General features: G+C 37.3%; 3 protein-coding genes across 3 annotated transcripts; 2 read left to right on the top strand and 1 right to left on the bottom strand.

Annotated features, from left to right (window-relative positions):
- Positions 1-5,564: 5,564 nt before the first annotated feature.
- Positions 5,565-6,758, top strand: LOC123621649 (olfactory receptor 4F6). The gene has a single exon (XM_045527546.1). The coding sequence runs from the start codon at positions 5,588-5,590 to the stop codon at positions 6,533-6,535; it is 948 nt and encodes a 315-aa protein (XP_045383502.1). The 5' UTR covers positions 5,565-5,587; the 3' UTR covers positions 6,536-6,758.
- A 9,619-nt stretch (positions 6,759-16,377) lies between these two features.
- Positions 16,378-17,346, top strand: LOC123640760 (olfactory receptor 4F15). Its single transcript, XM_045555334.1, has one exon. It carries the CDS (start codon positions 16,392-16,394, stop codon positions 17,328-17,330), a length of 939 nt encoding a protein of 312 aa, XP_045411290.1. The 5' UTR covers positions 16,378-16,391; the 3' UTR covers positions 17,331-17,346.
- Positions 17,347-24,380: 7,034 nt separating this feature from the next.
- On the bottom strand, positions 24,381-25,352 carry LOC123632749 (olfactory receptor 4F3/4F16/4F29-like). The gene has a single exon (XM_045543407.1). It carries the CDS (start codon positions 25,350-25,352, stop codon positions 24,381-24,383), a length of 972 nt encoding a protein of 323 aa, XP_045399363.1.
- Positions 25,353-27,554: the final 2,202 nt, after the last annotated feature.

Genomic DNA, 27,554 nt, shown 5'->3' on the forward strand with positions numbered 1-27,554 from the left:
AATCAGTCTTAGAAGAAAGTTTTGGTCAATATAATGATGAATGATTGCTTCTATTCTAGGCTTTATATGCCATGGAGCCTGTGATTTCAGTAATAGTGACAGAGACTCAATTTAGTCCAATTACATGGTAAACAGTAAAGATAAAAAAGTAGATGGAGACAAGGTAATAGCCAACCTTTCTCTTATTTCTCTTGGGAATCATGTCCTACACATGGATAGACTCAAAATGGACAGTCATGGTGTCTCTAGTTGATTGAAAAACATGGCTGCCATACTTTGTACCTCCTCCTGCCAAGAGGTGGAGTCTATTTCTCCAACCTTAAATCTGGCCTAGTCTTGTGTACATTGCTTTGTCCAATAGAATGAGGCAAAGTGATGTCATATGAGTTCCAGAACTCAGGTATAGCTTGCTTGTAGCTCCTGCCTTTGCACACTTGTAGCTCTCCCTGCCACCATGTAAAGAAGCTTGGGCAAAACTACTGAATAATAAAAGACCCCTTGGAGAGAAAGGCCCAGCCTATAGCCAGCACTAAGGCTCCAGACACATGAGTGAGGCCATCTTAGATCCTGCAACCCTGGTCAAGCTGCCAGATGACTGACACCTCATGAGAAAGCCCAGGGGAGACCAGCAGAAAAACTGCGTAGTTGAGCTTAGCCTGAATTACAGACTCAAGAGCTAGCAAAATGTTACTGATTTAAGCTACTTTGTTATGCAGCAATAGGTAATTGATATGGGGTACTCTGTATAATTGTAGATTATCAATGGCCCTTTCACTGACTCTTTCTCTGTACACCTTTGATGTAAAAATATAAAATATAACCAGAGGTTTTCTGTTCTGTTGATTTTTTTTTTTTAGAAAAAAATATCTTGCCTTATGAGAGGTTAAACCATTAGTGGTTTGTCTTATCCCAGATCCACTAGCATTTTAAGTCCATCCCCATGTGCTGCTCTTATAACACCCTATTCATCTCTCCTCACCAGCACACAATAAAGAACTAACTAAATGTTGACTGGAAAACTGTACATCTTATTACCTCTAATTTAGTTATCCTTTCTAAAGGTACACGGATTGTACTCTAGATGCCACATTGGAGGCTTCTCTTTTTTTCCCATTTTTCTCCCTTCCTATGGAGATGATAAACTTTATTTTGCTTTTTTGAAGGTATATTCATTTTTATGGAGTCTCTTCCCACCCAGAGAAAAAACAAGCAGATAAATGGATTTTTAAAATCTGTAATTATTACACACACAAAAATCCCTAGTCTCCCTTCTTCCTTCTCCTCAAGTGACCCATTACCAGCTTTTCCCTTTTAATTGCTGTGGACAAATTTCTGTGGTCCTAGGAAACAATTCTCTTGGCCAAATGTACTCATGATGGCAATCTCACTTTTCGGTGCTGCTAATTAGCCACCTTTCCCCCATGGAGGTATTATATATGGCTTTTTATGCCAAGTGATGATGACATCAACGAGCTCTGCATTTGTGATCCTCTAACTCCATGATAATTTCAACATTGGTGCAGGTAGGTTAGATGGATAGAAACTGTCTCTGATGGAGATCAGAACTTCAAGTGGAAACCCACAGAGCACTGAGAGGGAGAAATTAATCAACCAGAAGAAACGAATCAACTCTGCTATTTAACAGGGAAACTGCAGCAGAATGACTAACTACCAAAATGTAGAAGGCAGAAGAATGAGTACAGTCAAGTCATGATTTTATGTGTAGTACAGGAAAGGTTATTCCAGTGACATTTGCGCAGACGTCTCGCATGTGTGTCTCCAGGCAAAGAATAAAGCTGGAGTGGAAGATTGCAGTCCAGTGAAAATAAAATGTAGAGAATTTTGGACAATGCTAAAGAAACTAGCTTTGATATATAATGATTTCCTGGGCCACAGACAGGACACAAAGACTGGACCATCACAGCAAAAGAAGCACGGTATAATGGAAATAACCTGGACTGATGAAGCCAAAGGTCAAACATATTAATTTTGGATTTGCCACCACCTTGTTCTGTAGCTTCAGCAGAGTCATTTGCCTTCCCTGTACCCTGGTTGCACTAACTCTAAGATAAAAGCGTTTTACATTCACTAGTAAAGTTTCATTCAGGTCATAACAACAGACTTTTACAATGCTGGCTGCATTGATAGCAGTAAGAAAAATCATTTTGAGAGCCTGCAGCTCCAGTGCACATTCCGTACATCTTTCTCCTATTATCAGTGGTGTCTTGAGCTCTTTCTACCCACCTGAGGAAGAAAAAACTAGTGGAGAAACTTCCATGATAATCAGATTGAAATGTTTTCCAGCAAATTTTAGTATTATCCAGCAACTTTAATTTGAACTCAACCTAGTAACTGGAGACTAAAGGTTAGAAAGTAGAGGATAACAGCCAGGCACGGTGGCCTGTGCCTGTTGTCTGAGCTTCTTGAGAGGCTGAAGCGGGAGGATCCCTTGAGCTCAGGAGTCTGAGGCCAGCCTGGGCAATGTAGCAAGACCCCATCTCTAGAAAAAAAAATGTAGAAGATAACAAATCTGAGTGACTCCAAACATGCATCTACTTTTTGAAAAACTCTAGAATTATCCGCCTTTCTTGAATTGGTGGTAAGCTCATATGACTTATAATTCATTTCCTGTTTATGTTGGCCAGCACAAGGATGAGCAGACTTAAGCAGAAGAGAGAGCCAGCTAGTCAGTAGACGATCTCTGAAGCATCTCTCTCTTTTTACATTCTACACTGAGGAGTGGGAGTGTGGGCAGAGGTCAGGGCTCTGTGTTAAACGCACCACGGGATTCAGAACACTACAAACGCACACTGAGATTTAGTTGCTTATCATCACTGATAACCTATCTTCCTTTTGCGTAGTGAGTTAAGTACACAGTTTCCCTCTGTCTTCCCTGAAAAGATCAGATTTAAACTACTATTGTGCCCTTGTTAAAAAGTGAAGTTGTTTCATGGGGACTGATACAAAGTGTGGTATCCAGAGACCTTAAGTTTTCAGTGTAGATAGAACATAAAAGTCTGGCTAGAAATCAGTAGCACCAACAATGAGTGTACAAGCCTGTTTTCCAAACTTTTACCAACATTAGGACTTATCTAACTTTTTAATCTTTGCTAACATGATACATAAAAGATATTTTTAAAAATAAAACAAGGTCTTGTATAAAAATTAAAAAAAGTTTAAGATTGAGTAGGAATTCGAAGCATTGATAGATGAGATAGATTGAGTAGGATTCGAAGCATCGATAGCATTGTCAGCTTCTAGGGGAGCAATTTAGAATTCAGTCATTTGTTTGGATAAATTGCATGAGTGGGAAAATTGTGATGATAGTCACTGTGAAAGGAAACTAAGTGATTCCAAGCTAAGTTATTCTTTATAAATGTATCATTTATCCTGTTATGAGAAAGTTTTAAAAAGACATTTTAAAGACATATGAAAGAGACATCATTTACAATGACAAGAAATTCAATAGTGTTCTTTGTTCAACCACTATTAGAGCACTATTATTACAAGTGTTTTTGGTTTGGTTACCACAATATAAAAAAATTTATCTTCAGTTGGTGTATATAAGAGTAAGGGTATCGAAGAGGACTTCATGGAGGAAGGAATTTTGTAGGGTGAGTGTTGAAGAGAACAGAAAGAATTAGAGAGATGTAAAGAGGGTAAAGGCATTGCATGCCAAGTGAAGAATGTGGAAGAAGACATGAGTTAAAATATTTGATAGTGTGTGTGAGGGAAGAGTAAATACCATTTGGGAGCATGTCCAGTAAAGAGGAAGTAGTTTAGCTTAGAGTGGGAGGTGTAGGGAGGAGTGGAGTAGGAAAGTTAGTGAATATTTGGGGAGTACCTACGATCTTTGTCTTAATTTAGGAGATAGACTATGATTGTATCTTTAGATGCTCTGAATATATAAATTGTGTAGTTTTCCAAATTCACATACATTCACCTTATTGTAAAAGTGAAATAGATACGTGCTCACTGCAAAAATTTAAGATAGTAAGAGCACAAAGTGAAAAGCAAAAGTTCTCTTTTCCTTCATTACTTTCTCAACCCCACCCCTTAGAGATAATTATTAACAGGTTTTTGTGTATCAACCTAGACATTTTCTATCTACTTATTATTTTATTTAATTTTATTTTTAAACCCAGATGGGATAATGTAGTACACGAAACTGCCAACCTTTCTCCTGTTTGTCGTCTCTCTTTTTAAAAATTATATGTATATATGTATTTTTAGAGATGCGTCCTCACTATGTTGCACAGGCTGGTTTTGAACTCCTGGTCTCAAGTGATCCTCCCCTCTCAGCCTCCCAATGTTCTGGGTTTACAGGCATGAGACATCATGCCTGGTTTCCCCTATCTATTCTAGGCACATTTAGGTCTACCTCAGTGTTATAAATGGCTGCATTACACAGAAATGATCCCATATAAGTTATTTAGCTAGTCTCCTATTTGAATCTAACGTAAGTTAATTAACTTTTCTCCTAGTCTACACATTGAAGTTATTGTGTGCTCTTAATAACATCTATCAAAAATAACAAAGAAATACTATTTTTTTGTTCACATGCACACATACATATATTCAGGGATTTTTTTTCCCCAGAAGTAGAAGAGCTGAGTCAAAGTATACAAGCATGTAAAAATTCAGAAGGTATTTCCAAATTGGCAAATGTTTTATCAGTTTGCTTTCCCACTACCAGTTATGATTGTCTGTTTCCCCATTTTCTGCCAAACTCTGAATTTTGTCAAAAGTTTAAATATCTGCCAAACTGATAAGAAAAACTAGCATTTTGCTAATTTAGTATGTATTTATTTAATTATGAATGAGGTTAAATATCTCATTTAAAAGTAGACAGGGACTTTAACAGGCAGTTAAAGTAAACAGGGACATTTCTAAATCCTCTGGTCTTTTTACTTTTCTCCTTTACTTAAGATTTACAACTCATCACTCTCATTCTGGTTGCCTCTTTTACTTGTGGTCTCACGTTCTTTCCTTCCTCGGGAAAGAATCTCCTTAGTCAGAATCTCCTTTATGGTACCCACAACTGTGTCACTTTTTCTAGCCCTCATGGTGACTGCTGTGAGCTGGCATCCTCTACTCCTATATTTCTTGCCTTCTTCTAAATAACTTGTCTTCTCAATATACAGATATGAGAAATATGTATGTCCACGCCCTAAACATGCATGTAAGTATTCCAAAAGAACTTGCCAATGTGATCATACATATGGTATTAGTATATTGAGGAATGTTCAAGTTATGTTACTTAAGTATTTAATATATTTAATTTGTAAAAAGTCCTTAGCTCTTAGTCATACATAAATAACACTTAAAAATACAACAGCAGTATCCATCCAAATAAATAAAAGCATGGTTATTCTGTGCAATATATTTTTCAGCAATAAAATGTATAACAGAGGAATGTAAATTGATTTGTGACTGGAATAGTCTCCAAAGGCATAAATTAGCCTTTGTCTAGTTTTCTGACAACTTTCAAATTGCCCACTATTTTGCCAAGATCAGTGCTATTTGTCCTAAATCACAGTTTCTCCTTCCTCTCCTCTTTCAGGTGGCATGAGAGTTGTCACTGCTGATGGAGGCAATGGATGAAGCCAACCACACTGTGGTGTCTGAATTTGTGTTCCTGGGACTCTCTACTTCATGGGAGATCCAGCTCCTCCTCTTCCTCTTTTCCTCTGTGTTCTATGCGGCAAGCCTGATGGGAAACCTCCTCATTGTGCTAACTGTGACCTCTGACCCCCGTTTACAGTCCCCCATGTACTTCCTGCTGGCCAACCTTTCCATTATTGATTTGATATTTTGCTCCTCCACAGCTCCCAAGATGATTTATGACCTTTTCAGAAAGCACAAAACTATCTCTTTTGGGGGCTGTGTAGTTCAAATCTTTTTTATCCACGCAGTTGGGGGCACTGAGATAGTGCTGCTCATAGCCATGGCCTTTGACCGATATGTTGCCATATGTAAGCCTCTCCACTACCTGACTATCATGAGTCCAAGAAGATGCATTTTGTTTTTAGTCACTTCCTGGATTATTGGCCTTATGCACTCAGTGACCCAGTTGGCTTTTATTGTAGACTTGCCTTTCTGTGGCCCTAATGAATTAGACAGCTTTTTTTGTGATCTTCCTCGATTTATCAAACTTGCTTGCATACAGACCTACACATTGGGATTCATGGTTACTGCCAACAGTGGATTTATTTCTGTGGCCTCCTTTTTAATCCTGATCATCTCTTACATCTTCATTTTGGTGACCGTTCAGAAAAATTCTTCAGGTGGCATATTCAAGGCCCTCTCTACTCTGTCAGCTCATGTCACTGTGGTGGTTTTGTTCTTTGGGCCATTAATTTTTTTCTACATGTGGCCATTTCCTACATCACATCTGGATAAGTTTCTTGCCATCTTTGATGTAGTTATCACTCCTTTTCTAAATCCAGTCATCTACACTTTTAGGAATAAAGAGATGAAGATGGCAATGAGAAGATTATGCACTCGGTTTGTGAATTACAGTAAAATCTCTTAAATATATTGAGAATATATAAAAAGGCAAAATATACTAGAATTTCAGATGGATACCTACTAAATAAGCTATGTTAAATTTAACCAGAATGTCACTAACTACTAAAATGTGTTGTGCCCTGTCTTTTTTTTTCTCCCCAAATAGAATTGTGATGACAATCTCTTGACTATTTATATAAAAGATATAAAGACTAAAGATTATAGGTTGTGGCTGCTTTATCTCACCAGTGGTCTTATCTCTGCATAGTGCCAAACAGAATTACTACAAAATTAAACAATTCATTTTGAAAGTCAGTATGTGGCTTATTGTCCCTTTTCTATTTTTCCCATTTTAAGTAGACTATCTTAAAGTTAAATATTGATTTTTACTTTACCTGATTTGTCTTACTATATTTGTTTATTATTTCAGCTCATTATCTTTTAGCTATTCATTTGCTAATCTGGCCTTTTAGAAGACAAGTAAGGAGACAGAAATCACGCTTTTTTTTTTTTTTTTTGAAAAAAGAAAGTTTGATGTAAAGAATTATTAACCAAGCATGAAGGTGTATTAAACAAATTTTATGGGAGCCCATTGTTTTGGACCAGCCTCCTTCACTAGGCCCCGGCAGACCCGATCAAAGCAGAATGGAGTCACTCGTGCTAAGTGCCACATACTTTGCAACAGGCCAGTTTTCAAACAAAACAAAATAAAACCCCCAGGAGATTCCAGTCAACCTGAGTGAGCATAATAAATTCTCTCTGTTTAAGCTTAAAGGGAAGTACTTTTGAAAAGATCAAACCACTTTTTGTTGTCTGTTTCCGCTCTTTTCAGCCCCTTTCTCCCTAAAAACCAACCTGCTCTGCTCAGCTCATTGGAACACTCGCTCTGTTTTAGAGAATGAGGTGGTGTTGCCCAACTCTAGAATCACCAACGAAAGCCAATTCGATATTTCAACTGAAGTTGTTGTAATTTTGTCTTTTAACAGTTCACTAGTTATTTGAAAAAGAATGAACTTTAAGATTACAGATGTAGTATTTGTAGGATGGGGAGGGGGAAATAAAGGAAAGCGGTTAGAATTACTAAAACTTAAAAAAAAAAAAAAAGGAAACCCCTTAAAAGCTGCGAGGAAGGCCCCGCGGAGAGGAAACGCAATACCTGCGGAGGGGACGCGGGCTGGCGCGGGCGTCTCCGAGCCAAGACAGGGCGTGTGCGCCACCGCGCGGGCTGGCGCGGGCGTCCCCGAGGAGCGTGTGAGGGTCGAGCGACTCTAGCATTGGAGAAACTGCACCTGGATTCCGCTGCCGCTTTGGAAAGGAACCAAGGCTTCTGAGGTGAGGAGTACGGTGCTAGCGGGCGACGGTCACAGGCACAGCACACAGCGCTCGAAGAGGAAAGAACAGGCCCCTCTTCCACCCCCAGCCTCGCGGTCTTCCTCTAGTGCCCTCTAGTGGCGAGTCTAAACGGGGCAGCTGGCGAAAAAAAAAAAGAAGTTGGCGGAACCCTGCTCCTGCCTCACACGGAGTGTAGTAGATAGGTACCTTGGAGCTGAAAGATGGTATCTTATATAGCACATGCAGTTACGTAGTAGGATCACAGAGTTGAATTTAAATTATAAATCTTCTCAGAGTTTCCTCATTTTAGACAGTCTCAGCTACTGGAAAATAATTAACCCAAGATGATAAAAGAGATGTATGGAAGATCCAAATCTAGAATCTCGGTTGACAGACTCCTGGTCTTTTGCTGTCTTCTGACATTTTAGATCATGTTTCCTCAGTTGATAAGTCTGGTGTTCCCATTGGAATATTAATTGTTCACTGACGTGCGCTGTATATTATTCACCTTGTATCTTGAGTAACTGTCAAACAGCAGAGTTTCAACAAATGTTCAAGCATGATTTTAACTTGATAAATATATTTAGTAATATTTTACATTTCTTTTTCTGATTCTATTGATTTTTTTAAAAATAAAGCTTTTATTTTGGAATAATCTTTTTTTTTTTTTTTTTTTTTTTGAGACAGAGTCTCGCTCTGTTGCCCGGGCTAGAGTGCCGTGGCATCAGCCTAGCTCACAGCAACCTCAAACCCCTGAGCTCAAGCGATCCTCCTGCCTCAGCCTCCCGAGTAGGTGGGGCTACAGGCATGCGCCACCATGCCCGGCTAATTTTTTCTATATATATTTTTAGCTGTCCATATATTTTCTTTCTATTTTTAGTAGAGACGGAGTCTTGCTCTTGCTTAGGCTGGTCTCGAACTCCCCGCCTCGGCCTCCCAGAGTGTTAGGATTACAGGCGTGAGCCAACACGCCCGGCCTGGAATAATTTTAGATTTACAAAAAAGTTGCAGTGCTAGTCCGGAGAGTTCCCATATCCCCGTTACCCAGTTTCAGTTTCCCCTAATGTTATCATCTTCCATTTCCATGGTACATTTTCCAAAACTGAGAAATCAACACTGGTACATTACTATTAACTAAATTCTAGTCTTTATTCAAATTTCACCCGTTTTCCCATTAATGTCCTTTTTCTGTTTCAGAATCCAATTCTGGATATCACATTACTTTTAGTTATCATGTCCCCTTAATCTCCTCTGGTTTGTGACAATTTCTCATTTTTCTCTTGTTTTTCATAGCTGTGACACTTTAAGGAATATTGGTCAGGTGTTTCATAGAACATCCCTCAATTTGTGTTTGTCTGAAGTTTTTCCTTATATTAATAGTTAGACATGGGTTCGAGATTTTTGTAAAGAATACTCAAGAGATAGATCTTGTTACCACATGATATCAAGGGGTACATAATATCCATATATCACTAGTAATGTTAAACTTGCTGAGTTGGTTTGTTACTTTATCTTAATAAAAGAGCAGTGACTTCTCAGAGAATGCCATATGCATTCTTTCTTCCTACATAAGTAGTTAATCCCTTCCCCCAACTTATTTAGGGGATTGACGAGGGTTTATTATCATTTCTGCATATATTACTTAGATAATTCTTGGGGTATAAGCAAAGAATTATTTCAACTCCATCCCACCCTGGTTGGGTTGTAAAGGTATGCTGCGTACATGACTGCTCCTGGTCCCCTTCTCTTGCTGCTTCTTTGATTCAGTCATGTTTTGCTTCTATCCAGATGGAACTCTTTGCCTCTCTCTTTTTGAGTTTCCTAGTCTTATGCTATTAGAACTGATATTTGTATTTCGGAACTCTTTCTATTGAGTTTTAGTTTTCCCCAGGAGTTCTCACTGGAGTATCTTTGGCACTTTAATCACGTTTGCCAGTTCCTAATACCCCTATGTTTCACCCAGGCCCTCTGGCCTAATTCTATTTGAGTGGACATTTGACTATTTTGTCATGAATCTTTGACATATAACTGTTACCACAGCAACATGGATGAATTAATGACTGCTCTCCACACCTTCACCCTGGGTTTCAGGAGAATGCAGAGGAAAAATGTCTTTTTTCTCACCGATATTATTTTTAGGCCTGGAATCTACTCACTAATTTAGTTATTTAATTTATTTGTATTATTTTTCTGTACCATAAAACAGTGATTAATAAACAATGATCACTAGTTCAAAGGGTCAGTGCTTTGTAATGCTTTGAAAGATATGAACATCATCATTGCTCATCTTCAGGGAGACAAGTAGGAGGATGTTCCTGGCAGTGTTGCTTTTAGCACAGGGCAGGTATGATATTCAAAACATGAAACAAGTGCACGTGTAGGCACTGACCCATCAGAACAAATGCTGGCCACAGAGTTGGAGGAGGGTCCTGGAGACTCCTGCTGTTCTATGCATTAACTTTTAGTAGCTAATTTCATAAACTCTGGGAAAAGAACTTGGGGGCAGGTAGAAGCTCCAGGGACTTATGACAGTGGCTGTATTCTAAACAGTGTGCAAGTATTTTAGAATTTTAACAACCACTGTCATTACACTCATGTGTTCTAGAATATTAATATTATTGGGTTGTCGAGGTTGAAGAAGTTGGAGGCAAAGAACAATACTTGTGTAGTCCAATGCAGGGGCCCTGAAAAACTTGGAGGTAATCTGGGTAATCAGACAGGCAGAACATGGTATGTACTCACCACAGAGTGCAAGATAGTATTTAGATATATATGTAGCAACATGAACTAAGTGGGGAAAAAAGAATTAGCATGAGATATAAAACATTATTTTATATGTATATGCACACAAAACAATAAAACGTGTTTCACAATAACACACAAAACAGCAGGACATACTTTAAAAACACAAGAATGATTGTCTTTGAGGGAAAGAGCTTGGGAATGGGGAATGGAAATTAAAGGGAATAAACAAGTAAAATAAGAGAGGATCCCTTTGTGAAACCAATGCTCATAATGCATCATTGACAGAGAAATATGATTACCTCAATCCTCTACACCTGAGGTTAAAAACCACAGAGAAAAACAAGTCCTGTTACTTCATCTTAATATTTTGAAGTCAACCTTTATTCTTATTATCCCTGCCTCCAATGACAGGCACAATAAGGGACAATGGAATTGTTTCAACAACTAGATTCTTTTCTTAGATTCAACAAATATAAGTTAGGCTCCCTTGATTGCAGGAAACTGTACAAGTTGCTTTGGAAGAGATAAATATGAGTTAGACAAAGCCTGTATCTTCAAATTTAATATATTAAGTATATTAAATTTATGGTATATAAAACTCACATTATAAGATATTTTAAAAATTATTTTTATAGTTTATTCTTTTCTTGACTAGTTAATTTGTGTGTAGAGGAAATTGATATTTATAAGGATGTTTCATTTGATTTCTATGAATCTCTTGGAAAGTGAGTATTATCAGATTATCTAGAGACACTTAGTTATAGGATTTAAATAGGCGAAAATAATGATAAAGATTGATTTTCTTAAAGATTCCACTGTCATCCCTCCCTCCCATGACTCTTTATCAACATTTTCCCTTCGTTGCTATGATCACAACGAATATATTTCAAGAACATAATTTTCTTGGCTAATTGACTTTAGTTTTGCAGTCCCAGGTCACTATAGCTTTATTTGGTCACTATCTTCCAAATGCAGTTAATTAACTATTTTTTTCCATTTATAGAAACATTTTATATACCTGTGTGTGCTTGAGATAATAGTCTGTTAATTGCTGCAAGGGAAAGATGAGCTGAAGTTCACAACAGGAAGAAGATTTTTTTTAATAAAAAAAAACTTTTTATTTTTCCTTTCAAAAGTGCTAATATGCCCTGTGTAATATCACATAAAATAGTGACATTAAGAAGATATTAAACTAGATAAATTTCAGCAAGAAGAAAGACTCAGGTAACAGTTTGCTTTTTACACATGTCAAGTAAGTTTTGGCCTGGGGGACAGGAAGAAACAGGTGGTGGTGATGATGAATGAATGTTTAAACCAATGGGGAAATGATCACAGCAGGAGAATAAATATGAATTGTCATGAATATGAAGAAGAAGAATTTACCTTAATTTTTAACTAGGACTAGGAAATGACTTGGAGATCCAAGGTGTACCCGAGGGTATGTAGCAGAGTCTGCAGTCTGCACCATGCCTCGGTTCAGGTGAGAACTAGGATACAGGTTAAATTGTAAACTGTACCCAGGGACATTTAGTGAAATTTATTAACCCTGAAAATGAAGACAAATATGCCGCTTGTCTTCCCAACAAGGTTGTTGTCTACTTTACTTCTATTTCTAAAGAAGAGCTAAGATATAAAGAGGAGAAAATTCATTAGGCACTAGTGATAAATGCAGTTTTGAAAGATAAAACCCCAGTTTTATAGAATCAAGATGGAGAAAGAATGATTAAAAAGTTGTTTGGAAGAAAGACATCTAGGGATCTAACTTAACCCAAACTAAAATAATGTAGTGTCTGTCAAAATTAGATGATGAAAGAACAGAGAAAAAAAGTAGGAAACTAAATGTATAATGTTTAACAATGTGCAATCAATCCTCCTGTACTTATTTATGTTTTTAAAACATTTTTTAATAATTTTTTCTAGCTCAATACAATGATATGTTTCGTGGTGAAATAGGGTGATTAGGCAAGAGGGATAGAATATGGATCCTATGAGGAAAGGCTAAAGGAATGGAGATGATTAAAATTAGAGGGTACGGATGAATGATCTTCATTTGCTCGTACCAAGCTCAAGAGTATGAAACATTTATTTGAGAGAGTTTCTGACCGCTTCTTTATGTCCACAGAGGATGAATTAAGTGGACATCGACTTAATTGAAAGGATGAGAGATTTCCTTTTTATAAGAAAGAACCTTTGGACTATTATGTTAATAAAAACAGAAAACCCAGGAAAGAAATGGATTTTTAAACATTGTAAACTGACATGTCTTGGATAGAAAAAATAAAAGAAATAAATTGGGTAAGAACATATTTTTAGATCTCTTTCAGTTCATTGATTTTATTAATTGGGGATAATGAGCATATCTCTCTTTTTCCCAAAATTTTAAAATGTAAAACAAAATTACATAAAATGTAAAGTAATAAATCTTTTCTAAGAAATTACCCAATTTCAATTCTGTACAGGTGAATTTAAATTTTAATAGTGATTCCATCAAATGCTAGCATATCTGGATTTGTCACATATCACAATGATTTAAGTATTAATAGTGTAAATAAATGATGACTATAATTCACATCATTATAATTATTAAGAACAATAGCTAGGCTGGGCCCAGTGGCTCACGCCTATAATCCCAGCACTTTGGGAGGCCGAGGTGGGCGGATTGTTTGAGCTCAGGAGTTCGAGACCAGCCTGAGCAAGAGCGAGACCCCATCTCTACTAAAAATAGAAAGAAATTATATGAACAACTAAAAATATATACAGAAAAAATTAACCGGGCATGGTGGCACATGCCTGTAGTCCCAGCTACTCAGGAGGCTGAGGCAGGAGGATTGCTTGAGCCCAGGAGTTTGAGGTTGCTGTGAGCTGGGCTGACACCACAGCACTCTAGCTCAGGCGACAGAGTGAGACTCTGTCTCAAAAAAAAAAAAAAAAAAAGACCAATAGCTAGACCAGAACTAAAAAACTCAAACTGGAATATCACTTAATGGCAATGGTCTTAGGAGAGAGCCCACTCTTCCCATGGAGGGTCTGGAATGCCTCAAAGCGATCAAGCACTTGTAACCCAGTGTCTCACTCTGGAAGCCATTCGAAAATTCAAAGATGGATGATAGTCTAGAAATGTGAAGACTTGAAGAAAAGAGCCGAGTAAGTTTCCAGATCTGCTGATATTTGCTATTTGTTTTATTTTCTCATCTTTGCTCTTTAAGAATTATAAAGTAAGTAAATTTTGTGTTTATCCCTATTTCTCCTGCTCAGTTCCACCTCTCCTTTCTGGGGTCTGTCCTTCTCCTACCCAGCCCTCTGCTCTGAACCTTTCTCCTGTAGCAACTGACTGAAGTTAATCTTCCTTGAGTAAGGACTCAAGTTACTTATTTCTTCATCACCAAAACTCTCCTGTCTTGCATGCATAAGAGCTCAGCTAAAGAAAGCCATCTGGTAACTTATTTGTCTGTAATTGCTTAGTGGAGTGCCCATCCCATAGCAATGTAAGCAAAACTAGACACTGCAGTATGTTAACCTTAAAGAAAGCAAGTCTAATGCTGGGTGCTAATAGAAAATATTTTGGGGCACTGGGGCTCTTAAGATTGCACATCTATTGCATATCATAAGTTTTGGTATGTTGTAGTTTTGTTTTCATTTGTTTCAATTCATAGCTGTGTAAAAGGCACACATTAAAAAAAGCAGAAAGACCTCAAATCAATAACCTAACTGAACACCTTAAAGAACTAGAAAAAGCAAAGTCAACCCAAGCTAGCAGAAAAAAAGGTAAAAAATAAACGTTAGAGCAAAGATAAAATAAAATGGAGAATAGAAAAACAATAGAGAAAAGCAACAAAACCAAAGTTGTTTCTTTGAAAAGATCGGTAAAATTGACAAAACTTTAGCTAGATTGACTAAGAGAGATAAGACTCAAATTGTCAAACTCAGAAATGAAAGTGGAGACATTACTACAGATTTTACCAAAATAAAAAGGAATGACCGGGCACAGTGGCTCACGCCTGTAATCCTAGCACTCTGGGAGGCCGAGGTGGGTGGATCGCTCGAGGTCAGGAGTTCGAGACCGGCCTGAGCAAGAGTGAGACCCCCCCACTCCCGTCTCTACTAAAAATAGAAAGAAATGATGTGGACAGCTAAAAATATATATAGAAAAAATTAGCCGTGCATGGTGGCGCATGTCTGTAGTCCCAGCTACTTGGGAGGCTGAGGCAGTAGGATCGCTTAAGCCCAGGAGTTTGAGGTTGCTGTGAGCTAGGCTGATGCCACGGCACTCACTCTAGCCTGGGCAAAAGAGCCAGACTCTGTCTCAAAAAAAAAAAAAAAGGATTATAAGAGAATACTATGAACAGTTTTATGCCAACAAATTAGATAACCTAGATGCCTTGCTGCATTCCAAGCCTAAGTGCCTTCATTCAGTGCCCTTTTCATGAGGAGTTATCTGCAAAGATCCACTTATCAGGGGGAGAGGGGAACCTACCGCTGTAATTCTGAAGGAGGGTTCTCGGTATATTGCAATGATTCCAAACTAAGCATGTGCACTACGGATGAAGTATGCAAGGCCCAGGCTTATATCTTGTTACATACCCAATGAGTTACTGAGAATGGGCATTCTAAATTCCTGCCTCCAGAGCTCCTGTGTGGTAGCTAATATAGCAATGAAGAAGCCTCTCCTAACGAAATCCTTAGCTGATCTAAGACAGAGGGGCTTTTTTCTTGCAATTTGTATATATACTTTTTAAAAGGGTTGACCCTCAGCTTCATTGTTTTTGTTTTTTACTTATAAATCAGTGCACACTACATTTATACATATTGTATCTAACTACAAAAAAATTCTTTTTTTTTTTTATAGAGACAAAGTATAGATATATCAACTGCAGGTAACTAAACATTTTTAAAATACTTCAGAGTTTCGGTGTTTACCTCAGACTGGTGCTACCTCTTTTATATTTTGATGTCTTAATTGGCTCAGATCAGAAATTTGTACAATCTTCTACTGAAGAAGTTCAGGCGGCATCATTTTATATAAATTTGTTACTTATTTATCTTTTCTAGCTATTTTCTATACAAATTCTTAATAGATGGAAAATTAGACACTTTCTTCGTTAATACTCTTACCAAAAAGGCATTTCTTTCAGGCCATTTATGTATTGTAGTCACCTTTGCCCTTTGAAGGATGTTAAACTAGTACATCAAAGTGAAACATCAAGGTATCATCTAAATATTCAGCAATCACACTCACTGATATTCCTGAGGCTTTGTGTGTTGCAGGCCTTAGAATAGACATTACTTTGGTTAATGTAACTTCACTTAAAAATTCATTAAGTTTTATAATTGTTCTTTATTTGGCATAGTCAAATTATCTAAATGAAAATGGCAGCTTTACAAATAGTATCATTAAGTGAACTTTGGAACTATGGACATGAAACAAATGATGGCTGGGATTTATGATTTTTGTCTGGCAATAAACAGGTTTGTCCAGAGTCTAATAAATCAGTCATATAAAAAAATTGAATTTAGCAAACCAGTGCATTATGATGTTATTCAAATAGTTTATCTTGGGTATGTCAAACAGGTCCAGAGAAGCAATTAATTTAGTAGTGCCAGATGGGAGCCAACTGACTCCTCCAAGTAGAAGTCCAGGGTACACGTGATGAAGGTTATTTGCACATGTAAGATGCCACTATGACAATTATTTTTATGGCTGGAGGCTTTCTTTTATGAACTTTCATAATGCTTGCTTATGTAATTCTCTCTCATTTTCTTTATTTCATTAGTTAACATGAAATATGATCCTGGTGTCTGGGGCAATGGATGGAATGAATCACTCTGTAGTATCAGAGTTTGTGTTCCTTGGACTCACCAGTTCATGGGAGATTCAGCTTCTCCTCTTTGTCTTCTCCTTACTGTTCTACTTTGCAAGCATGATGGGAAACCTTGTCATTGTGTTCACTGTGACCATGGATGCTCATCTGCACTCCCCCATGTATTTCCTCCTGGCTAACCTCTCAGTCATTGATATGGTATTTTGTTCCATCACAGCCCCTAAGATGATTTGCGATAGCTTCAAGAGGCACAAAGCCATCTCGTTTTGGGGATGTATTACCCAGATTTTCTTTAGCCATGCCATAGGGGGCACTGAGATGGTGCTGCTCATAGCCATGGCCTTTGACAGATACGTGGCCATATGCAAGCCCCTCCACTACCTGACCATCATGAGCCCACGAATATGTCTATACTTTTTAGCGAGTTCCTGGATCATTGGCCTTATCCACTCATTGGTCCAATTAGTTTTTGTGGTAGATTTACCTTTTTGTGGCCCTAATGTATTTGATAGTTTTTACTGTGACCTTCCCCGGCTCCTCAGACTTGCCTGCACAAACACCCAAGAACTGGAGTTCATGGTCACTGTCAATAGTGGGCTCATTTCTGTGGGCTCCTTTGTCTTGCTGGTCATTTCCTACATCTTCATTCTGCTCACTGTTTGGAAACATTCTTCTGGTAGTTTATCCAAGGCCCTCTCTACTCTGTCAGCGCATATCACTGTGGTCATCCTGTTCTTTGGGCCACTGATGTTTTTCTACACATGGCCTTCTCCCACATCTCACCTGGATAAATATCTCGCTATTTTTGATGCGTTTATCACTCCTTTTCTGAATCCAGTCATCTATACATTAAGGAACAAAGACATGAAAGTAGCAATGAGAAGACTGTGCAGTCATCTTGTGCATTCCAGGAAGATTTCATAGATCAATTAGCTAAGAAGATGTGGAACTATGGATTCTCCCCCATGCTGGTTGTGAAAAAGACATTATGCTATTTCAGAGAAATATCCGAGACTTAGGCCACATCATATGCCTAGAAATCTATCTATTAAAATATGGTATCTAGTTCACCATTAAATTAGAAGTGATGTTTTTTGATGCTCTGTGCATCACAGCACTGAATATCAAATCTTCTGTCTTTTGTAACCTACCAATTTGAAAATCCTTGTTCTAGGAGAGTACCAGGTAATTGAGCAAATAATAATATTTTATCGTTGTCTGTATTGGACAGATTTTTCTATTGATAAACAAACTATTCATTCACATGATCGTTAATCTGTTTACTATCTATCTTGATTTTAATTCATTTTGTTCCTGAGCTGTTTCCTTTGTGTTGCCCCAGTCGCTACATATTTTCTTCCTTATCATGCTCCCCTGTCTGGAATCTGGGAAATTGTTAGTCCTATGTTTCGAATACTAGAATTTAAAGTTAGAATGGATTACCTGTATCATTTGTTCTGCTCTCCTCCAGTTACACATGCTAAAAACCAGAAATTGAGAAGTGAGGGCAGTTTGCCCAAGGGTGCACAGCTAGAAATCATCAAAGAGAGCAAGAAACCAGGACCCTAGTTGCTAGGTCAGTGCCCTTTCACTTTCAACTTAATTTTGTGTTTGAATTTATGTCGTATTCTACTCTTCCAGCTTTTTCTGTAGACCTAATTCTGAGTTTATTTGAAGAAAGAACTTTATACTTCTCATTTGTATTCCTTCCTCCCAGCACATTATCATTAGTATTTAGCACTTCTTTATCATTTCTAAAACCTTACATAATTTCTACCACTACCACACATTTCCTTGTTCAGGGCCTACCAAACCTGAATTTTATAAATCATGGCTTTAATTACTAAAAAAATGTTAAACTTATTAAACAGTATTCTTTTTTTTTTTTTTTTTTTTTGAGACAGAGTCTCACTTTGTTGCCCAGGCTAGAGTGAGTGCCGTGGCATCAGCCTAGCTCACAGCAACCTCAGACTCCTGGGCTTAAGCGATCCTACTGCCTCAGCCTCCCGAGTAGCTGGGACTACAGGCATGAGCCACCATGCCCGGCTAATTTTTTTGTATATATATTTTTAGTTGGCCAGATAATTTCTTTCTATTTTTGGTAGAGACGGGGTCTCACTCTTGCTCAGGCTGGTCTCGAACTCCTGACCTCGAGCGATCCACCCGCCTCGGCCTCCCAGAGCTAGGATTACAGGCATGAGCCACCACGCCCGGCCTAAACAGTATTCTTTTGTCTGTGGTGGTATTCACAGACATGCTTGATTAAATTTTATTTTATAGGCCTAAAGTTCACCCAAATACTTACAGTTGATGGTGTGTCCTTTTTTGAGGAAACAAATGTGATTGGTGAATTGTGTATTCGGATCAAGTAAATCACACTAAAATCATCATGCTTTTTCTCAGAAAGATAAATTTCAAATATTTCAGCAAATAGAAAGTGAAATATTTGTAAAATATGTGCGAAAGTTCTCTTTTTCCAAAAATTGTGCAGCTTGTTATCTATCATGGTTACTAAAAAGAATAGAAAGGAACCTATTAAGTGAAGTTTCCATCCTTCATGAGGTGACGAGGAATGCCTGTCATTATCTGTGTCTTAGAGAAGATAACAATTGATGAGACTCATGTAGTACTTCTTGTAGTCCAGGTATTGTTCAAAGTGCTTCACATTGAATCTTATGAAGCAGATACTTTCATTATCCCCATTTTCAAGAGGAACTGTATAAGGCACAGAGAAGCTACATAGCTTCAAGGTCTATTAAGTATAATAATAAGCCTGGATTCCAAGTCTGGTAGTTTGAATTCAGGATCTGTTCTCATAACCCCTACACTATAATGCATCTCTGGTAATAAAAAGTATCAGAATAACTCCTTTACTAAAAAGCAATCCCTATTTGCAGGCCCTACTTTGGGTGACCCCGTCACCACCAAAGCCCAGCATTTATGGGGTCAATTGACTTACAAACACTTATTGTGTATATACATTCAGACAGTTTGTTCTAGGCAGTCACTACTATTAGGGAAGTTGAAATACCAGAATTTCTCTGATATACTGTAAAGGAAAAAGTCTAAAGTCAATATTAAGTCAAATATGAGAAAGGTATTTGAATGGATCTACTGTGTGTAACCTACTTAGATAACTCTTAACTTTACCCTCTGGGGGGTGTTGGGGGGACACAGCATCACCATGGCTGCTGTAATAAAAATGGTAGAAGGAAGAACTGTACAACAGCTCAGTAGGTATACATAGACATGGTAATAATTCTATCAGTACTTGGCCCAAATGTACCTGTGACTATTTACTTGCACAATCAAACCCCAGGAAAAGAAAGAATATCACATTTTAGAGACTGTTAAACACAGATTTGACATTTACACCCAGGCTCCTGAAGGGTCATTGCTGCCCTTTTGTTTAAGTGGAGGGATGTGGAAATTAGATAATACACAGAATCCCTGTCCAGATCTGGTTCATTTTGCATCCCCCAAATGACAACCCTCCAGTGATAATTACACCATTTTTTTCTTCTTTAGAGACAGGGTCTTACTCTGTCACTAGGGCTAGAGTGTAGTGGCATTATCATAACTCACTGCAGTCTTGAACTCCTGGGCTGAACCAATCCTCCTGCTTCAGCCTCTCGAGTAGGTAGGACTACAGACTCACACCACCATGCCCAGCTAATTTTTTATTTTTTGTAGAGACAGAGTCTCGCCATGTTGCCCAGGCTGGTCTCCAACTTCTGACCTCAAGCAACTCTACTGCCTTGGCCTCCCAAAGTGCTGGAATTAGAAGCATGAGCCACCATGCCAGGCCCCATTCAGTTTTTATTCCCCTTTCCCTCTCTTCCTTTTTCCTCAACCAAAGTATCCTCTTTGGGCCAGGAAGGTTTTTTCTCCCTTTTCCTTTCCTCTCTAAGGCTTTATTCCTTCTCCTTCCCATTCACTCATCCCTTCCCCCCCACTTCCTTTTACCCTATGCCCTTTCTTCTTCTAACCTCCCATTACTGCTGCCCCTCTTAAATTTCTCTCTTAACAGTTCTTGTAAAATGTCTACTCCACAGGTTTCATGTCTTTATGAACTTGTGTGTGTTTTGGTCTCGAGGCCTCAGCTGTGAAGTGTCAGCATAGTGGAAACAGCCAAACAACAAGGATATAATCACTGAGTTTTCTTTTTTTTTTAATAAACCCATCACTCCGAGCATTGCAAACATTTCCAAAATTTTAACATATCATTGCTTCTTTACAGGTTCATCATTTGAATTTATATGTATGTATATAACTAAGACAAACAGAACCTGAACCTTCTACAGCTTTCTATTGCCATTGGGTTTTGTCTTTTACTATCCTCTTTCACATTCTGAAACATCCAGACACTTTGTCTTAGGGTGAATCTACCCTTTTCCCTCTGATAAACACAATCAGATCTTATTACCTTGAGTGATCATATTTCTTGGTCTCTAGAACTCCTAGTACAGTTTCATTCACCTATATTAATTATTAATGTGATGTTTAAACAATGTAACAAACTTCTATTTCTTTTTTTGTTTTTTGTGTTTTTTTTGAGACAGAGTCTCACTTTGTTGCCCTCACAGCAACCTCACACTCCTGGGCTTAAGCGATCCCACTGCCTCAGCCTCCCGAGCAGCTGGGACTACAGGCATGTGCCACCATGCCCGGCTAATTTTTTTTGCTATATATATTGTTAGTTGGCCAGATAATTTCTTTCTATTTTTAGTAGAGACGGGGTCTCACTCAGGCTGGTCTCGAACTCCTGACCTTGAGCGATCCACCCGCCTCGGCCTCCCAGAGTGCTAGGATTACAGGCGTGAGCCACCGCGCCCGGCCTAAACTTCTATTTCACTGAGAGTTCTTGAAGGTAACTTAGATCTGTCTGTCTCATGTAGTCATTTTAGTAGACCAGCAGAGCTCATGAGCACCTTAAATACAACCCCTTACCACCACACACAGCCTACTCATACCTTCTCAAGGTAGTAAATATTATTTATAAAGTAGGAAAAACGAACACATTCACTAACAGATTCCAAAGGCACAGGCACTCCATAAAGGTATAATTTAAGTGACACACGCGTGCGCGCGCACACACACACACACATGCAAACATAGACACTCACTAGGATGTTTCAATATTCAATATTTCAATATTCAATATTCAATTGAATGTTTCAATATTCAATATTTAATCCTATTTAAAATTATCCAAATAATATACAGTAATTTCTCTATTTAACACTAAACCAAAGATTTAAAAAACTAAGCATCTTAGATCTTATGTTTAAGTGGACATACTGCAGAACTATCATCATTTTAATTCAAATTGATTAAACATACAATTTTGTAGCTTTCCTAATTTTACATGCTTGCTTTCTATTCCATACCTATGAGATCAGGTAGAGGATAGACAGCTGTTTTATAAAAAATATTACTAAAATGTTCTGAACTGTTCAAGAACTTATTTCATTTACTTTTCAAAAGATACAAATTATATATTTATCATGTACAATATAATATTTTGAAATATGTATATTGTGGAGTGGCCAAATCAAGATAATTGTCGTATACTTTACCCCATATACTTATTTTTTGTGATGACAATGCTTAAAATCTATTCTCTTAGTGAATTTCAAGAATACAACACACTATTATTAACTATAGTGGCCATTTTGAAATTATCCCTCCTATCCAACTGAATTTTCTATTCTTTACCAACATCTCCCCAACCTCCTTCCTTATACTCCCTGCTCCAGTCCCTGACAACCATTCCATTTTCTGTTTCTATATGTTCAACTTTTTTATATTCCACATGTAAGTGAGATAATGCAGTAATAAGATATCCTTCTGTGCCTGGTTTATTTCACTTAACATAATGTCTCCCAGATTCACTCATGTTTTAGTAAATGATAGAATTTCCTTCTTTATACAGAAAATGTATTCCATTGCAAGTGCTCACATGTGTGTGTGCACGTGTGTATGTATACACACAAGTATATTTAATATGTATACCACATTTTATTTATCCATTAATCTATCAATAGACACTTTGGTTGATTCCATATCTTGGCTGTTGTGAATAACGCTGCAATGAATGTGAGAGTGCAGATTTCTCTTCAACACAGTGATTTCCTTCCTTGGATATATACCCAGCAGTGGGATTGCTGGATCATATAGCAGTTCTGTTTTTAATATTTTGAGGAACCATGATACTGTTTTTCATAATGGCTGTACTAATTTACATTCCCACCAATAATGTGGAAGGGGAGACACAATGCCCAAACCAATTAGGAGGACAGCAATGAGAGAAATTGGACTAAGGAAATGACACTGAAAAGAAAGAGGAAGGAACAAATATATGCAATATTAAAAAGAATAATAGACAAAATTATAGTGGGTTAGAGCAAAGTCTAGGCATCTCCAGTATTCTAGCTTGGGAAGACTGAATGGCATCACCAGTCTAGGTAAGAAGTGCAGAAAGAAAAACCCAGTTTCTAAGAGGAAAGAGTAAACTTTAATAAAAGTTGTATGTGGAATTCCCCTATCAAGTATGTTGTCTGGGGTTCAAGAAAGAAGTCAGGACTGCTGTTACATATCTAGGAGAATATTTCAGAGGTATGCAATACTCAGTATGAAATTTTTTTAATACATAAAAGGACTATGAAAGAGGAGTGCCAATATATCTATCCGCTAGTTCGAGAGGATCTAATCTTTTAGCTGAGATTCAGTGGCAAATTTGTGCAAGGGAGAGGGTGAAGATTTATCAGAAATATTAATTCCATCCTTGAACATTACTCTTCCAATCTTTTACTAATACTCTATTGTTGCCACTACAAGGATTGCTACAGGCCATTCTGGAGCTCATGGAGGGAGTGCAGGCCAGCTTCCTAACAGGTTGTTTAATCTACCCTTGAGTAATAATGTGTTCACTTCACACTTGCCCCTACACATTTGGTAACGCAAAGCAGTAAAATTCTCTCTTTGAATAGTTATTTATACTATTTTTGAATAGCATATTTATTTTTGAAATAATTATATATAATAAATTTTATCACATAGAAAGCTTAATGTATATCTTCATTATATTTTTATATCTCTTCATTTATAGTCTGTTTTATAACTTTTTATAATTTCTACACTTTGTATTTGCTTTTCATTTACTTATAAACCTGGTTCACATAGAATAGAAACCTTTTACATTTTATTCATTTGTTCTTAAGTAAATGTCTCCTGTTTTTAGCTCCAAAATATCTGTTCCATTTGTAATCATTAAATATTTGCAAAGTTTTCTTTGCCATATAAAAATAATGACTAATTGTTTATGAAATTATTGGGATAAAAAATAATTGTCATACACATTGAGTGGTGTAGAAATTTATAACTTCTGGTCTCAAAACATTTTATTGCTTAATAATATCAAATTTTCCTGATTCTCTCTCTATGATTTTCCCCAAATTTCACTTCTGATTCTAAATAAATCTAAATAAAAAGGTTGGTATTAACTGTATCTGAGTGTGGGTGAGCAAATTCAGATTTAAAAGCCTGACATGCTTAAAGCTATCTAGGCAATTATCATCATTTTGTTTATTCCTCCACGTATGTAGACATTGAAAAACTCAGAGGGCGTGAATATAGGTACATATCTGGACTAGAAGAGATTTGCCTTTTGAGAATCAGTGCCAAAGATAAGTGTCCAACATTTGGTGTTAATGGGAAATATGCCCAGGATGTGAGATTTCAGCAAACACCATCACTGAAGTCTTCAATAATAAACAGGGACACCACATTCCAAGGCTAACTTCACTCTTCCTCAATATTTTTAGGATCCTCAGAACAGTGGTTCCTTATGTAGAACAGACCAGATCAGAACTGAGTCCTTGAAAAGAGATTTCATAGTTGATATTAAAAACACTAACTAAACTGAAAAGTTTTGTGAAAGGTTTAATTAAAGAGATTAATTTCCAAGAATACTCAAGATGAATCTGAATTTCTTGAACTGTACATAAAAAAACTCTTCCTGAAACTTACAGCCTTAACAAACAGTCTCTTCATTGCCACTTTCATGTCCTTATTTCTAAATGTGTAGATGACAGGATTCATAAAAGGAGTGATAAGGGCATCAAAGATAGCTAAAAATTTATCTATGGGTAAGGTAGGGAATGGCCACACATAGACAATAATGCAAGGACCAAAGAAGAAAACCACAACAGTGATGTGAGCTGAGAGGGTAGAGAGGGCCTTGGGTGAACCACCTGAAGAGCGTTTACGAATCGTGACCAGGATGAAGGTGTAAGACAAAATCAAGATGAAGAAGGTGCCCATGGAGATGAAACCGCTGTTGGCAGTGACCAGAAACTCCAGTCTATATGTGTCTATACACGCAAGTTTGATGAAGCGAGGAAAATCACAATAAAAGCTATCCATTTTGTTGGGACCACAAAAGGGTAAGTTTACAACAAAAGCCAGTTGGGCCACAGAGTGGATGAGTCCAATGGTCCAAGCAACAGCCGTAAGAGAAATGCACATTCTTAAGCGCATGATGGTCAGGTAGTGGAGGGGCTTACAGATAGCAACATATCGATCGTAGGCCATGGCTATGAGCAGCACCATCTCTGTGCCCCCAACAGTGTGAATAAAGAACATCTGGGTAATGCACCCTTTCAAGGAGATGACTTTATGTTTTCTGAAAAGGTCATAAATCATTTTGGGGGTTGCAATACTGGAAACACCGGTATCAATGAAGGAGAGATTTGCCAGCAGGAAGTACATTGGGGAATGTAAGTGGTGGTCTGAAATGATGGTGAGCAGAATGAGAAGGTTTCCCAGCATACTCGCTGCATAAAATATTGTGAAAAACAGAAAAAGGAGAATCTGAATCTCCCAAGAACTGGTGAGTCCCAGCAAGAAAAATTCAGACACCACCGAGTGATTTCCTCCATCCATCAATTTCGTGTACAAGGCTGACTTGAAGTTACCTGAAGGGTACAATAGGAGGAAAACATAAATTTTAAGGTGAAAAAGACATCCTGGATATAGAGTAATGACTCAAATGTCAGAAACTGAAGATACCTTGCCATTTTACACAGAATTTACATAGTACAAGATTCACAGAGAGCCAGCCCTAGAACTTTTCCCACACCCAGGTCTTTGGTATCATTTAATCATGTAGCCTCAAATTTAGTTTGGGCTTTCAAGTATAATCAAGAAGGGAAAATGTATACAAAGGCATCTAAAATTTCAAGTAAGAGTAGGAAGTAGAGAGACATACTTCCTAATTTCTACATGGAAAAAAATGCCCCAGAATAGAAACCTGCTAAAATAGAGAAAAGTTACTTACTTTTGTCTGTATTATGTAGCCACCTTACTACATTCTATAGTTTTTTGCTGAAATGTCTTGGATTTTCTAGGTTTACAATCATGTCACCAGCAAAAAGAGATCACTTTTCACATCTTTAATTTTTATAGGTTTGATTAAGATAGTATTCATTTCATTACCCCCTTATTAACATGGAAGTCCTACAACACTTTTCTGTTCATGGCTACCACCCTTTTCTAGTGACAAAATTCTCTACTCTTATTTTAAAGTAAGAGGTCAACTATTTCCCCTACCAATATGATCTATTTCCTTCCTGCTTTCCCCTAACACCAATTAAGATGAGACCTTTGGAATACTTTTCTGTCTGTCTGATTTCCTCCTTTCCCTACTCAGTTCTTTTTTATCCTTATGGAACTACTATTGGTTTTACACAATATGCCTCCTGAATCTATCCTCCCTGTTTTATTTCCTTTCGTGATTTTCATCTCATTATCTTTATCTTATGTGTTTTTAGATACCCATTGCACCTTCCAGCCTCAGATTTGGATTTCAAAAATAATCATCTGGGCCAAGCTCAGTGGCACATGTCTGTAGTCCCAGCAACTCAAGAAGTTGAAGCAGCAAGATTGCTTGAACCAAGGAGTTACAGGCAGCAGTCAACTATGATTGTTCCTGTGAATGACCACTGCACTCTAGCTTGGGCAAGATAGCTTAACCCAGTCTCTAAAAAAAAAAGAAAATAAAAAAAGAATAATTATCTTCTTTAAATTCATCTTCCGAATTGTTCAACTCCAGAAGATCTTGTCTATGGTGCACTTGAATCTCCTTACATGCTATTGTTATGTTCTATTGAAATTAGTATATGCTTTTTCCGATAGCCATGTATCAAATATCAACCTAATAATACATATATTTAACATGGGTGTAATGAATAAAACTTACAGGATTTAACAGGATCATTCAGAAATCATCTATATCAAGCATCTGATTTCAAGATTCATTCAATAATATCCAGTCTAGTCTCGTTTTTTTTTACTCTATAATCTCTCCAGGGATGTAAATGCCACCTAAAGACAGTGGTAGACTCCTTGCTAAATTAGAATCATAACTTGAGTTCTACAATAGAAATGTGCCTGAAAATCTGTGAAATAAATAAATATCATGGGCATTGAGGTTTGAAGTAAACTATAATTCTCAATAACCATATTTTTATGTATTGCTTTGTGATGAAGTGATTAAAGAAAAACTAAATTGATGAGCTTGACATTTTTTAAGGACACAAACCTAGAATTGAGCTCATCTCAAACATTTTCTGTCACAATGAAGGCTGACCATGAAGACAAGTAAAATTTTCTCTACGGGATAACAAAGAACGAGAATTTAAAATAAAAATTCAATCATGTTAATCTTTCCAAATCTAAAATTTGGGTATTATGTAGTTTATTTAAACTGGTTTGCTTTCCTTCTGTTTAATGATCTGGAGAGACAGATGTAACATATTGGCTAAAAATGAAGAATCACAAGTCAAGCTGCTGGGTTTAAACTTGACTCAACCACTTACCTTCCTGCTTACCCTAACCTTAGATAAGTTACCTATCTCATTGTATCTAAGTTTCCTCATCTCTTAAATTGGGTAATAATAGTTCTGGCCTCAAACAAGGCTATGAATAAAGAGTTTAGAACAGTATTTGACACATAGAAAGAACTCAATAACTGTTAGCTATAATGATACTATTATAAACATCCTTAGTGGCACTAAACTCTCCTGGTAGTCCTAATTCTCAAACCCCTCCTTTTATTATTCCCCATTTTTCATTTTTCCTTCAGTA

This window comes from Lemur catta, chromosome 1 (assembly GCF_020740605.2).
Source record: "Lemur catta isolate mLemCat1 chromosome 1, mLemCat1.pri, whole genome shotgun sequence".
Classification (NCBI taxonomy): Eukaryota; Metazoa; Chordata; class Mammalia; order Primates; family Lemuridae; genus Lemur; species Lemur catta.